We start from the raw sequence: 15,008 nt of genomic DNA on the forward strand, positions 1-15,008 counted from the left end.
TCGCAAGGTGGCAGCAGCGCTCCACCAACCGGGCGGCTGCAGCACCCAATTACATTTCGCTAGATGGCAGCAGCGCTCCATTAAGGGCGGCTGCAGTACGCAATTATATTTCGCTAGATGGCAGCAGCGTCCACCAACCGGGCCGGCTGTAGTACCCAAATATTTCGCTAGGTGGAAGCAGTGATCCACCAACAGGGCCGGCTGCAGTACCCAATTATTTCGCTAGGTGGCAGCAGCGATCCACCAACAGGGCCGCCTGCAGTACCCAAATATATTTCGCTAGATGGCAGCAGCGATCCACCAACCGGGCCGGCTGCAGTACCCAATATCTTTCGCTAGGTGGCAGCAGCGCTCCACCAACAGGGCCGGACGCAGTACCCCACTTATATTTCGCTAGATGGCAGCAGCGCTCCAACAACCGGGCGGCTGCAGTACCCAAATATCTTTCGCTAGGTGGCAGCAGCGCTCCACCAACAGGGCCGGTTGCAGTACCCATTTTTATTTCGCTAGGTGGCAGCAGCGATCCACCAACAGGGTCAGTTGCAGTACCCATTTTTATTTCGCTAGAGGGCAGCAGAGATCCACCAACAGGGCCGGCTGCAGTACCCAATTATATTTCGCTAGATGGCAGCAGCGCTCCACCAACAGGGCCGGCTGCAGTACCCATTTTTATTTCGCTAGGTGGCAGCAGCGATCCACCAACAGGGCCAACTGCAGTACCCAAATATATTTCGCTAGGTGGCAGCAGCGCTCCACCAACAGGGCCGGCTGCAGTACCCAAATATATTTCGCTAGAGGGCAGCAGCGCTCCACCAACAGGGCCGGTTGCAGTACCCATTTATATTTCGCTAGGTGGCAGCAGCGATCCACCAACAGGGCCGGCTGCAGTACCCAAATATATTTCGCTAGAGGGCAGCAGAGATCCACCAACCGGGCCGGCTGCAGTACCCTTTTATATTTCGCTAGATGGCAGCAGCGCTCCACCAACAGGGCCGGCTGCAGTACCCACTTTTATTTCGCTAGGTGGCAGCAGCGATCCACCAACAGCGCCGGACGCAGTACCCATTTTTATTTCGCTAGGTGGCAGCAGCGCTCCACCAACAGGGCCGGCTGCAGTACCCAATTAAGTTTCGCTAGGTGGCAGCAGCGCTCCACCAACCGGGTGGCTGCAGTACCCAAATATATTTCGCTAGATGGCAGCAGCGATCCACCAACAGGGCCGGCTGCAGTACCCATTTATATTTCGCTAGATGGCAGCAGCGATCCACCAACCGGGCCGGTTGCAGTACCCATATATATTTCGCTAGGTGGCAGCAGCGATCCACCAACCGGGCCGGCTGCAGTACCCAAATAATTTCGCTATGGCAGCAGCGATCCACCAACAGGGCCGGCTGCAGTACCCAATATATTTCGCTAGGTGGCAGCAGCGATCCACCAACGGGCCGGCTGCAGTACCCATATTTCGCTAGATGGCAGCAGATCCACCAACGGGCCGGCTGCAGTACCCAAATATATTTCGCTAGTGGCAGCAGAGCTCCACCAACAGGGCCGGCTGCAGTACCCATTTATTTCGCTAGGTGGCAGCAGCGCTCCACCAACAGGGCCGGCTGCAGTACCCAAATATATTCGCTAGAGGGCAGCAGAGATCCACCCAACCGGGCCGGCTGCAGTACCCAATTTTTATTTCGCTAGATGGCAGCAGCGCTGCCACCACAGGGCCGGCTGCAGTACCCATTAAGTTATTCGCTAGGTGGCAGCAGCGCTCCACCAACAGGGCCGGCTGCAGTACCCATATATTTCGCTAGGTGGCAGCAGAGATCCACCAACCGGGCCGGCTGCAGTACCCTTTTATATTTCGCTAGGTGGCAGCAGCGCTCCACCAACCGGGTGGCTGCAGTACCCAAATATATTTCGCTAGGTGGCAGCAGCGCTCCACCAACAGGGCCGGCTGCAGTACCCACTTTTATTTCGCTAGGTGGCAGCAGCGATCCACCAACAGGGCCGGCTGCAGTACCCATTAATTTCGCTAGTGGCAGCAGCGCTCCACCAACGGGCGGCTGCAGTACCCTTTTATTTCGCTAGATGGCAGCAGCGCTCCACCAACAGGGCCGGCTGCAGTACCCATTATTTTCGCTAGATGGCAGCAGCGCTCCAACTATGGCAGCGCATGCGCAGAAACGACGTGACGCCAAAGGGGCGGGGCTTCCGGCCTCGTACGTATGGGCTACGCATACGGCCCCGGAAGGTGGGTTCATTTCCGGCCCGCGCGGCGCGCTGGAGTGGCTGTGGGGTGCGGAGCCTTCGCCGGGAACCTGGAAGAGTTTCGGGCCGGGACGTGCGGCGGCGCGCTGGGTGAGCGCTCGGGCTGGGGGGCGGGGGCCGGCGGGCAGCGGCCGAGTCGGGGGGATGTGGCGGCCCGGCGCTCGGCCGCGGCAGGGAGCGCCTGGTGCCGGCGGCGGGCGGGCTGAGGCAGGCGGGCGGCCCGGCCCGGGACCGGCGGGGCTGCCGCCGGTTCTCGTCTCCCCGGCAGGGACGGTGGTCAGCGGGCTCCTCACGGGGCTGCCCTTTTTGGGTGGGTGGTTTTTTTTTTTTTTTTTTGTCTCTCGGAGCCGCGCCGCTACCTCGGCGAGGAGCGGCGGCGGGGCGGCCCCGGTGCTCGCTTGTGGCGGCGGCGCCCGGGAGAGGGGTCGGCCCGCAGCGCCTTGCCGCCCACCCGCCGCCTCTGGGCTGCCCGGGCAGTCGCTGCAGCCGCCGCAGCCCTGCGCGGGGCTTTGTCTTTCCCCCAGCCGCTGGCCTGAGCCGTGGCAGCCGGCTGGGGCTGCCGGCCCCCGCGGGCCGCAGAGGCTGCCTTGGGGCCTGCGGTAACGCTGTCGCGGGGTGGGTGGCTCAGGAGCCTCTTCCCGCCCCTGGGAGCGGCGCAAAGGCAAGAAAAAGAAGCCGGTAGCAGAATCCCCAGCCCGTCGCCCCCGACTGCTGATTTCTCCGCAAGCGTTTACCACCGGGATGGGCTGGGAGGCAGCAGCTACTCAGGTGTCTGGCTGATCTTGTGTCGTGACAGTCAGCTACGGGTTCCGGAGCAGCCGAGGGGAAGAGGCCTTTTGATTTGCTTCCCAGTGAAACGGGGGTCTTTTGTTTTTCCTTTGTCCCTAGGTTCGTCTGGAATTGTACATTGACAAATCAAGGGGAGCGGAACCGAAGGTCAGTCGAGATGTTACTTTTCCCGTGTGCCTTGTGCTTGTGAGTCGGACTGCTGACTACGGAGGGATAACCTTTGTACTTGCCGAGGGCCCGCGAGGCTCCGTGTGCCCGCTGCTTCCGAGTGCTGCGCTGCGGCTCGGGCAACGGCCGGGGAGGATTGTCGGTCCCTCGTGGTTACGCAGCCAGGCCTGCTAGGCGCTTGAAGCAGCGCGTCCGGTCGGGCAGTATTATTTTTCTAGATTGTAAATGAGCCCGAGGTATAAACCCACTTACGTTTCTGTATGGCGGTGTACTTTGTCAGAGAGCTCAGGTGTACTGATGGAGCTGGCACAGAGTTCCCTTGGGACTCCAGATTTGACGTCTTGTTGAAAGGCTCCAGAGCCTGCTTTGAAAGTCGCTTGACAAAGCACAGCTTTGCCGTGATTTTTATACTGGAATTCCGACTGTAACGCCCATGCCACGTGTTAGCCTTTCTCCAGCAGCTCTTCAAAGCCAGAATGAGCCTTAAGATCTGATTACTTTTAACTAAATTCAAAACAAAGTGCGGGGTGAAGCGGACTGGAAGCGTTCCTGCCAGTCTGACGTGGGTTATCGCTGCCGTGCGTGTTTTCTGCCTGTCTACTGATCGCTCCTGCCTCTTGTTCTGCTGTGGTAATTCCTTTGGGTAAGGCGTTGGGCTCTGACTGCAGCGCACCCCGACTCCCTCCTGACCCCTGCGAGACGTGATCGGTGTTTGCCTTCCTCCCCTTTCACAGGGCCTCGGCTGTTGCGTGCAGAGAAGCTGTCAGCCTTGTGAGAGAGCACGCAGCCGCAAGCGCATCGTGGGGCTTCGGTACGAGCTGAGACCGCCAGGCGTCCGTCTTTTGTTTGCGAAAAGGGATCGCGAGGAACGGTGCTGACTTGGAGGGGGAAAGGTGGCGGGAGAAACAGGTCGGAGGCAGCTTCACCGGTTTTAGGCTTAACTCCTGTGTTCCTGAGCAAGGTTCTGGGCTTCGAGGGGTTTGCTTTGGCTTTTTGCCTTCAGCGCGTCCTCCGTCACCGCTGTCGGCGCTGCGCTGAGCTGCTGCTTAGGGAACTGTGGCGATACAGACCTGTGTGCGTGCCAACCGTCCTCCAGGCTATCTCTGTATTCTACCCTAAAAAAAGCTTTCCGTAATACTATGCTTCCGTTAGGACGCAATTTTCTCGAGTTCCCCCCACCTCAGGGTGATTTTCCCACACCCCTAACCCCAACCCCTAAGCCCACCTGCAACACCCCATTTCTCCTAGGCTTTTAGGAGTGGCCTGAGAGGTGCTTGCAGGGTATTCCATTTTGCCTTAGACAGCTTAGGAGACCAACCACATGCCTGGAGATCTGTATCTATCCTTAGGCTCCTAGTGGGATTCACACAAAACCAGTATGTGTGGGCACGTTCTCCTAGCAGCTCGGTGTCTTTTTGCTGTTGCAGAGGTGATTTCCAGGCGGAGCTGACCAGTGGGGTTCTCTGGCTGAGGGGAAGACCAGCAGTCAGCTGGTGGATGTGCTTCTGGAAGAAATAGCAACGGGAGCTCTAAGAGAGGGAAATGGCTTCCCTGCATGGGTATGTGGAAGCTTTCTTCACTGCTTGTTTCCACTGAGATTAATTGGTAATAAATACCCATTAGGAAGGTGGGAGAATTACTTTCGTGGCCGGTGTCTTCAATTCACCTTCTTCTTAGTGTAAACACTGAAAACTTTAAAGCCAGGGAAACTCAGGTGCACTAGAAAAGCTGAAACGGTGAGCATACTGAAGACATAGCTGAAGTAGCCACACTTTACAATGATGCCACGTGAACCACGGACATGCAGGTATTTCTAGTGGGCTCGAGCCCCTGCTAATGCTGCGCTATATGGCCAAGCCAAAGTAACAGCTTCCTGCTGCTGAAAAGCCTCATCCTCCTCCCCTCTCCCTGCCCCGGTACTGGTGGCCGTGACCGGGAAGTGTCCAGCAGAGCAGTATTTGGGTTTCCCGGGTTACTCTCTGCTGACGAGATTAATGCAGACAAGCGCCTGAATGACTAAGTAGCAAGACTTACATGTAAGGAATGACTGCTTCTTGTGGCATGAGGAAGTTCCTTCAACCTCACAATGTCCATTGCACCGTACCCCAGCACATGGGGAAGCAGGCAATGATACAGGGACCAGGAAGCGTTGCAAGAATTCTTCACGTCATACTAAGCACGACTGTATCCGAGGTTCTCTCTGGGAGAGGTAGCATTCTTTGATCCTTCGACATCTTTTCCTCAGCCTTTCCAGAAGCTTGAGCCGGTTTCTCCTGCCATTCCTGAAAGGTATTTCCAGGAAGATCTTTCCTTTCTGGTTTTGTTGGGCAGACCCTCTCAGGAGAGTCCCATTTTTTTTCCACCCTGGAGCACTCGAGACACGTTTGCAAAGGTGCTGACAGATGTGTTTGTAGTACCTCGCGAGACCCACACAAATGACCTATCCCTAATTATCCCTAATCCCTAAACAAATGTAATCCTAATTCAATCTCTACTTTAATCCCTAAAACCTAAGTAACGTCAGTTTAATTCTTTGAATAAGGATAAGTTGTCAATGAGGTCTTCAGTGCTGTACCTCTTGCATCACTAGTTCTTGGATTGGCTCTTTCCTTTTAGGAGCATGGATTACATTAGGGATTAATTAGTTTTATAAGACTAGCTGGTTTATCAGACTAACAAGCTGGAGTGCCCACCACAAGCTCTAACACCTGAAGGCCCTCTGCAGACAATGGCAGTGCAAGCTTGTGCCTTTTCTGTGATGGAGTTTTCCCATATCTTTCTCTCTCTTTCCACTCTTTCACGTGGAATTCCCTTTCTAGGGAGCCGCGTTATTTTCGGCACGTTGAGAGGCAGCTCCTGTGCAGACCGGAACACATGTTCGGTGCTAACACAGCTGTAATTTCTTTCAGGAGGAGGCGGGGAGCGCTGAAGCTTTCGTGGCCAAGCCCGGAGCCAGGATGTCAGGGGGGAAGCAGGAGTTACTGAGCCAGCTGAAGAACAAGCTGGGAGATCTACTGTAAGTATGGAGGGAAGGGGGCTGATGGGACAGTAGCTCAGGACCGCGCGTGCAGAGGGAACCCCGCAGTGACGCAGTGTGCGTGGCCAGCGCAGGCCTCCCTGCGCTACAGGGCTGTGCCCGTTGCAGTGAATGCCGAGACCTGGCTGAGCCCGGCTCTGCGGAACACTGCGAGCAGCAGTCCCCGACCCAAAGAACTTGGCGTGGCAGACAGCGAGCAGAGATCAGTTTGTCCACTAATCCCCTTCGGTACAGTGCTCCTCTGTCCGCGACGGAGGGAAGACACAGTCAATCAATATGAGTGATCAGCAGACTTCGTTTATTGTGCCTTACAGTCACCTTTTATGCCTTGTTATAATTAGCTCATACGTATTACAAAAGTTAAGCTCATTATTGGTGAGTTGCCTAAATATCAGCCCACCCCTAGTTTCTCTTCTGTAGTTATCTGTTCCCACCTGCAACATCCCTTTTCCCACCGAAATCTTCCTGTTATTGTGTAACAAGAACAGCCAAAGGCAGCGTATTGTGCTTTACTTCAGATAAGCTGAGAGCGATGCGCATTTTTGTCCAGCCAGCTAGACTATGTTTATGTGAACTTTTCCAGCTAGCCAGTTATCCACACTCCTCAGCTCTCCAAAAATAGCGGTAAAATCCTGTACGTCTTCAGAGACTGGTTCTGAGGAGTGGGAAGAGCAAATAGGACTGACAACGGGTGCAAATCTGAGAAATAATTCCACCTCAAAACGAGAGGCAATTACTGCATTGAAAAAAAGTCTGGTGCCACACCGAGCACCGAGGAGAACGCCAGAGGTGGGCAGGTGCCTGTGAAGTGAAATCCTGTCCAACGTGGGCGCTGGATTAGCAAGAAGTACAGTTCTGTAATAAGGGATATCAATGCACAATAGAGTGAAATTAAGGTCTTCCCAGGTTATCCATCAATCTAAGATTTCTTAACTTCCGGTCAGTGTTAACGTTTAGCATTCACCAGTCTTTATTGCACATGTGTTTTAACAACGGATGCTAGTAGAGGCAGAGATGACTGTATCAAAAGACATCTCTGCTCTGCATTTCGGGCAACATGGATTCTCAGTGTGACACAAGTAAGTAATGTTCTTTTCACATACCACAACGTAATGGTGACTGTGTTGTTTTGGAACAGAGGGGGGAAGGCAGATGATCTGAAGACTGCTTTCTGTGCGATTGATCCCGGTATCGACGATCAGACGCTAGATACCTACGTTGACCTGCCGGATCAAGAAGATGTGCCTGTGGAAACTGCACTCGAGAGGCTGCTTGCTGGATATGCGAGACGAGTAGGGCCCTCGCCCAGGGAGGGAAGCACGACAGGCTTTGGAGGGAGGAAGGAGACTTCCAATAATAAGAATAAATGGACTGCTTGATCTACGGGTTTGGGTGCCAAGCCGAGAGTTGGAGTTACTGCGTTAAATACTTCTTCCCATGGCATATGGAGGTACAGCTCGTAAGAGCTGAGTGGGCGGCTAGCTTGAGCTATCGGAAGCACTTCATCTTAAGCAGCACAGCACTCCGAGACAATTTTACAGCCTCTGCAGAGTCATTTAGCTCAGCAAGACCTGTGGTGGGAGGCTGCCTGATCCCCAGACAGAGGCTTCACACCCCCGGGGCGCCGAGGCACTTCAGGGTGTCAGGCGCTCTGCTTGGTGACACAAGAGCTGTGCTCCACAGCCATTGCTGGAACCTGAGAAGCCACCGTCGGGCTCCAGGCTGCAGCGTGGCTGCTTTGGCCCTTGGCCCTTACAGTCCCTTGTCTCAAAGAAAGAGGGTTTCAAAGATTCCTTTGCAAAATAAGGTGCCGGTTGCAAGCAAAAGGTGAGGTCAGCCCACACGAAGTCTGCTATCGTGTCTGTCCCCGAGGAGACTTTTGTCTGGGTGTGGCTGCTGTTGTCCAGTATGGAATCACTCAACAGACGTTCAAGTGCTGCCCCACGAGTAGATTTAACCAAACTCTGAGCTGCGAAAGTCATCCAAGCATAGAAAAACTGAAATCAGTCCCTTGCTGCGAGGAAGGCACCACGGGCCCTTTGGTAACTTTACTCAGTCGTCCCTACTCATAGTGTCCGCTTTGCCCTGCACATAGCCCTCTCTAGGGAGGGGAGGGAGGATTCTGGAAACAAAAAAGACTGTAGGAAAACAGCTCTGCTGTGGTCATGCCTGAATTGCCGAGTAACTGGAGCAAACCTGAGAAGCAAACCCCTTTCTTTTTCTTGCGATGTAGGCATATGAAAAGTAGAAAGGGGTAAGCTGAAATCCAAAGACACCTTCCTGATAAAGCACTAGTTTTGTAAACTTGCCAAAACTGATTGCATTTGTAAAGCAGGAAGGCACCGTAGCTGGTGTGACACAGCATGTACCACCCAGAGGTACGAGGCCCTGGGGCTTTCTGCCTTAATACTCGAACCTGGTGCCAGGCACTTCCAACACAAGTCACAAAATAGCAGGAAAGGACCTCCACCAACCGGGCGGCTGCAGTACCCAATTATGTTTCGCTAGATGGCAGCAGCGCTTCACCAACAGGGCCGGCTGCAGTACCCAAATATCTTTCGCTAGGTGGCAGCAGCGATCCACCAACAGGGCCGGCTGCAGTACCCAAATATATTTCGCTAGATGGCAGCAGCGATCCACCAACAGGGCCGGTTGCAGTACCCATTTATATTTCGCTAGATGGCAGCAGAGATCCACCAACAGGGCCGGTTGCAGTACCCAAATATATTTCGCTAGATGGCAGCAGCGATCCACCAACAGGGCCGGCTGCAGTACCCATTTTTATTTCGCTAGGTGGCAGCAGCGATCCACCAACAGGGCCGGCTGCAGTACCCAAATATATTTCGCTAGAGGGCAGCAGAGATCCACCAACCGGGCCGGCTGCAGTACCCTTTTATATTTCGCTAGATGGCAGCAGCGCTCCACCAACAGGGCCGGCTGCAGTACCCATTTTTATTTCGCTAGGTGGCAGCAGCGATCCACCAACAGGGCCGGCTGCAGTACCCAATTAAGTTTCGCTAGGTGGCAGCAGCGCTCCACCAACAGGGCCGGTTGCAGTACCCTAATATATTTCGCTAGGTGGCAGCAGCGCTCCACCAACAGGGCCGGCTGCAGTACCCATTTTTATTTCGCTAGGTGGCAGCAGCGCTCCATCAACCGGGTGGCTGCAGTACCCAATTATATTTCGCTAGGTGGCAGCAGCGCTCCACCAACAGGGCCGGCTGCAGTACCCATTAAAATTTCGCTAGGTGGCAGCAGCGATCCACCAACAGGGCCGGCTGCAGTACCCAAATATATTTCGCTAGATGGCAGCAGCGATCCACCAACAGGGCCGGTTGCAGTACCCAAATATATTTCGCTAGATGGCAGCAGAGATCCACCAACCGGGCCGGCTGCAGTACCCATTTATATTTCGCTAGGTGGCAGCAGCGCTCCACCAACAGGGCCGGCTGCAGTACCCATTTTTATTTCGCTAGGTGGCAGCAGCGATCCACCAACAGGGCCGGCTGCAGTACCCAAATATATTTCGCTAGATGGCAGCAGCGCTCCAACAATCGGGCAGCGCATGCGCAGAAACGACGTGACGCCAAAGGGGCGGGGCTTTCGGCCTCGTACGTTTGGGCTACGCATACGGCCCCGGAAGGTGGGTTCATTTCCGGCCCGCGCGGCGCGCTGGAGTGGCCGTGGAGGTGCGGAGCCTTCGCCGGGAACCTGGAAGAGTTTCGGGCCGGGACGTGCGGCGGCGCGCTGGGTGAGCGCTCGGGCTGAAGGGCGGGCGGGGGCCGGCGGGCAGCGGCCCGGTCGGGGGGGATGTGGCGGCCTGGCGCTCGGCCGCGGCAGGGAGCGCCTGGTGCCGGCGGCGGGCGGGCTGAGGCAGGCGGGCGGCCCGGCCCGTGACCGGCGGGGCTGCCGCCGGTTCTCGTCTCCCCGGCAGTGACGGTGGTCAGCGGGCTCCTCACGGGGCTGCCCTTTTTGGGTGTTGTTTTTTTTTTTTTTTTCTCTCGGAGCTGCGCCGCTACCTCGGCGAGGAGCGGCGGCGGGGCGGCCCCGGTGCTCGCTTGTGGCGGCGGGGCCCGGGAGAGGGGTCGGCCCGCGGCGCCCCGCCGCCCACCCGCCGCCTCCGGGCTGCCCGGGCAGCCGCCGCAGCCCTGCGCGGGGCTTTGTCTTTCCCCCAGCCGCTGGCCTGAGCCGTGGCAGCCGGCTGGGGCTGCCGGCCCCCGCGGGCCGCAGAGGCTGCCTTGGGGCCTGCGGTAACGCTGTCGCAGGGGGGGTGGCTCAGGAGCCTCTTCCCGCCCCTGCGAGCGGGCAAGGGAAGGAAAAGAAAGCCAGCGATGGAATCCCCACCCCTCGCCCCTGACTGCTGATTTCTCTAAGAAGTATTACAAAGGGCAAGCGTTTAACTACCGGGGAGGGTTGGGAGGTAGCAGCTCAGGTGTCTTGCTGATCCTGTGTCTTAATAGTCAGCTCCTGGGCCAGAGCAGCCGAGGGGAAGAGTTGCCTTTGGATTTGCTTCCCAGTGAAACGGGGCTCTTTTGTTTTTTCTTTGAGCCTAGGTTCATCCGGAATTGTATGTTGACAAATCAAGGGGAGCTAAACTGAAGGTCAGTCTAGATGTTTCTTTTCCACATGTGCCTTGTGCTTGTGAGTCGGACTGCTGACTACGGAGGGATAACTATTGTACTTGCTGAGGGCCCACAAGGCTCCGTGTGCCCGCTGCTTCCGAGTGCTGCGCTGCGGCTTGGGCAGCAGCCAGGGAGGAATTGGTGGTCCCTGGTGGTTACGGAGCCAGGCCTGCTGGGCGCTTAAACCAGCGCATCCAGTCAAGCTGTATTATTTTTCTAGATTGTAAATGAGCCTGAGGTATAAACCCACTTACATTTCTGTACGGCGGTGTACTTTGTCAGAGAGCTCAGCCGTACTGACGGAGCTGGCACAGCTCTCTTGTGACTCCAGATTGGACTGTCTTGTTGAAAGGCTCAAGAGCCTGCTTTAGAAGTCACTTGACAAGGCACAGCTTTGCTGTGATTTTTGTACTTGAATTCTGACTGTAATGCCAATGCTACGTGTTAGCCTTCCTCCAGCACTTGTAAAAGCAGAATGAGCGTTAAGAATATGATTATCTTTTAACTAAATTCAAAACAAAGTTGAGGGATGAAGTGACTGGAAGTCCTGCAAGTCTGACTGGATATTACTGCCATGCATGTTATCTGCCTGTCTACTGATCGTTCCTGCCTCTTGTTCTGCTGTGGTAATTCCTTTGGGTAGTGTGTTGGGCTCTAGATGTAGTGCATCTTGACTTCCTCCAGAACCCCCCCGAGATGTTCTGGGTCTTTGCCTTCCTCACGTTTCACAGGGCGTGGGAAGGCCAGAGAGACTGGAAGCCTTGGCTGTTGTGTGCGGCGAAGCTGTCAGCCTTCTAAGAGAGCATGTAGCCAGCAAGTGCATTGTGGTGCTTCGGTACCAAGCTGATACCACAGGCCTCAATCCTTTTTTTGTGAAAAGGGATCACAAGGAAATGTGCTGATGTTGAAGGGGGAAAGGTGGCGGGGGAAGAGGTAGGAGGCAGCTTTCAACCAATTTTAGGCTTAACTCCTGTTCCTAAACATGGTTCTGGTCTTTGAGGGATTTGCTTTTGGCTTTTTGCCTTAAGTGTGTCTAGCTTTCAGGGTAACGTTTTCTTGGAAGTTGGAAACGGTCCTTCTGGGACGCCAAGGCAAACCCCATACCTGGGAGGGCCATTTAGCGTGCTGCACCGTGCGTTTTATTCCCTGTGGGTCACTTGGCCCTAGCTGAACACGCTCTCCCAGTATGGCACGTCCTTACCCTGCTGGCTGAAAAATTCTGTCTTTTAATTTCCTCAGGTTGCCACAGGCCATAACACTTGTGTGTTCATAGACCGCTTTCCTTGGTCGCTGCTTTCAGATTTGAGCGTCGATGCCATGGATGTAACAGGAGAGCAGCAGCAGGACGTAGAGCACAAGCCGTTTAAACAACGCTTGGATAAAGCTGCCAGTCTTTGGATAAAGTCGTGTGACTCCAGAAGCCGAGAGACACAGTAAGATGCTATTCTGCCATTCTTGGATGGATGCTCTCATAGCCTTTCCGTCACCGTATGCCTGCTATGATATTCATGGGAACAAGGGACGGCTCAATTTACAGCGTTTTACACACCACAAACTCTTGAAGAGTTTATAGGACAGAAATCTATTACACTGGCGGATCAGACAAGCTCCTCTGTGTGTGTGTGTGTATATTATACTCGGTACTTTTGCGAGGCAAGTCTTTGCCTCGTCCCTCTGAAACTGGGACAAGGACTCATTAATGCATTTCAGGAGCAAAGCTGCTGAGTGAACAGGCTTTTCCTACTAGAAATCAAGCAGCTGCTCTGGCAAAACTTGACTTTGGTTGCATCTTTGAATCCTAGGAGGCTGACAAACGGGACGAGCTGGTTAGAGGAAAGAGCCTCTCTCCAGGGAAGGCTCCACTGACTTGACCCTTAAGCCTAAACTTGTGTCTTACTACGTTTGCTTTGTGTGTGTTAATGCATACCCGATTAATAGATTTCAGTTGATTTATCAGTTACAAGTTGGAGTAAGGGGTCCTTGGCTACATAAACCTCTCCTCTGTATTTTTTAACATGTTATGGCTTACTGTTCTACTTAATACAAATCAGGAACAATTCTGGTAGTGTTGCAGTCTAACAGTAATACTGTCCTGACTTTGTCTTTCTAAAACGTGAGGTTCTTATTCTCTGTTCTGGGAGATAGTGTAGTTCTGTGTATTGGCATGAACTAAACTTGCTGATTTGTTGTAACTCAGATTTAGCTTTTCTGTTCTTAAAGCTGAAAGGCTAAACTAAGCCAGGAACTGAACAGTGGGTACGTACGAGAGCTTCTCCTGTTGTCACAGACGTGTGGTGATAACCTTCTTACTGTTAAGTCACTTAGCAGCCTTTCTGTATTCAGAGGCTGTGGTGTTAAGAATGTAAGGTCTGGGGACAAACCCTGCTTTTCTGTATCTAATTCTCTGTTACCACATGTAGGCCTCCTGCCTTAGTTGTGTTGCCAGCCTCCATTGGGATTACTTGGTCTGAACCAGTTGCTATCGCTCCTTATATTATCAACGGAGAGGAAGAGAAACTTGCAGGGAGCAGTCTCGTCCAGGAGAGGCATTTTGAAAGCGATCAAGTTGCGTTGCATGCAGCGAGCAATTTCTTCTGCTGTCTGGAAAAAGGACATGGCTAGTTTGATTTCCATCACCAGTGTGGCAAGTTGGATTGGAAGTGTCCACCCATCTTCATGAAACTCTACGCTTATCAAGTTTCTATTAGTAACACTTGATGTTCAGTCAGTTATTTAAATGGCAACTATAGCAGTATTGACTGTTAAAGGAAAAATTTACACAGATGTATGTACCGCTAGGCTTGATTTAGTCACAACTCAGAGCTGGGCCACCACCCCAGTGAGTGGCAGAGAAACAAGGGGTATGGCACAGCTTACACTTCTCAGATCAATAGTCAACATCTGAAGTTTTTAGAAGTTTCCTTTAGTCCTGTCAGTTCTGCGAATCCATCACCTGACTCTGTCCCAGTTGATTGATCTGTTCGGTTCCAGTCTCTGCCTCTGTTCCAGGCTCCTCCTTGGATCGTGATGTTCTTTCTGCCTGCTTTAACTCACACACTCCTTCAAGCGTGCTTAGTCTTTGAACAAGCAGTTCCTATTCACATATACCAATTTTTCTAAAAACACCTGTGTTTGAGAGCACCTCTGTGCACAAATTGATCATCTATTGTTTCTCTGTTCTCCCACTGATTAACTGGACTGGGTTTTAAACCAGCCTTGGATTAGGGCTATATGAGGGATGAGTCCTGGTTCTGCCATCTAGCAGCTTCGGCACTTTAAATTTCTTAATTCAAAATATGTTTTCTTTAACAACTTTCTGAATTACTCTTGCTCAGGCTAGATGGCCTAATTAAGCAGTGATTTGCCTCCAGCTGGCCCCAAAATGGCATCCACACAAACTGTTTCAGCAGTTCTTCAGGATACATTCCAGCATCTTTCCTGAGGACATGTACAGTTGCTTCTTATTTCAGTTGCTATGACACCTGCATTCCTCCCTGTATCTCCAGCGTTTCTCAGGGGTCACTCTTTGAGGATATTCCTGACTAAAATCATTTATGATTCCTGCTTCTCCTTCAACACGAGAACTGCGATGTTCACTCGTTTCACTAAGACATTGGTGAACTATATACTCCTGCGAAGGCAAAATACAGAAAAGAAAAAAAAACAACACCCCAACCTGATTGTGGTACTGAATAATGAGCACTGAGGCATGTATTTATGATGGAGTATGCAGGTCAAAACCATGCCCTGGGGCTTAAATGCTTGGAACTGAGTTTGCAGCTTGGAATCCCAGCAGGGCTGATTCAGCCTTCCTCATCCTAAAGCTGACATACTCGATTCTCACTGACCTTAGGGACTGATGTGGGTAGTTTTGTACCAGCCTGACTACAGTTGAACTACGCACATAGAAAATAAAGGTTCTACAAGCTGGAAAGTCTCTTAACCGATGTAATATTCATTGCAAAAACACTCTGAAAAACAAACTTCTATCTCTGCATGGTTTCCTACACATGCTTCTTCTGGAATGAGATTTTGAATCTGCAATCTCATCTGCTTTATGTGGGTATGAGAGATCTGATGCCACTTTTGGGGTTGGCCAACATGTCACATTTGCTTCAGCTGCAGTGCAG

General features: G+C 53.1%; 1 protein-coding gene and 1 long non-coding RNA gene across 4 annotated transcripts; both read left to right on the plus strand.

Annotated features, from left to right (window-relative positions):
• Positions 1–2,196: 2,196 nt before the first annotated feature.
• Positions 2,197–6,190, plus strand: LOC119152125. Of its 2 annotated transcripts, XR_005105683.1 has the most exons (5): positions 2,197–2,352; positions 3,151–3,198; positions 3,954–3,990; positions 4,647–4,778; positions 6,129–6,190. It is a non-coding gene; the product is annotated as an uncharacterized LOC119152125 (long non-coding RNA). The 2 variants fall into 2 exon arrangements; XR_005105684.1 differs by lacking the exon at positions 3,954–3,990 and having other exon boundaries at positions 2,201–2,352.
• Positions 6,191–9,795: 3,605 nt separating this feature from the next.
• Positions 9,796–14,821, plus strand: LOC119152122. 2 transcript variants are annotated; one of them, XM_037396905.1, is made up of 4 exons: positions 9,796–10,007; positions 10,810–10,857; positions 12,118–12,311; positions 13,299–14,821. In XM_037396905.1, exons 1-4 carry the CDS (start codon positions 9,822–9,824, stop codon positions 13,498–13,500), a joined length of 630 nt encoding a protein of 209 aa, XP_037252802.1. In that variant the 5' UTR covers positions 9,796–9,821; the 3' UTR covers positions 13,501–14,821. The 2 variants fall into 2 exon arrangements, with proteins under 2 accessions (XP_037252802.1, XP_037252803.1); XM_037396906.1 differs by lacking the exon at positions 10,810–10,857.
• Positions 14,822–15,008: the final 187 nt, after the last annotated feature.

The sequence above is a fragment of the Falco rusticolus genome, chromosome 8, assembly GCF_015220075.1.
Source record: "Falco rusticolus isolate bFalRus1 chromosome 8, bFalRus1.pri, whole genome shotgun sequence".
In the NCBI taxonomy this organism is placed as follows: Eukaryota; Metazoa; Chordata; class Aves; order Falconiformes; family Falconidae; genus Falco; species Falco rusticolus.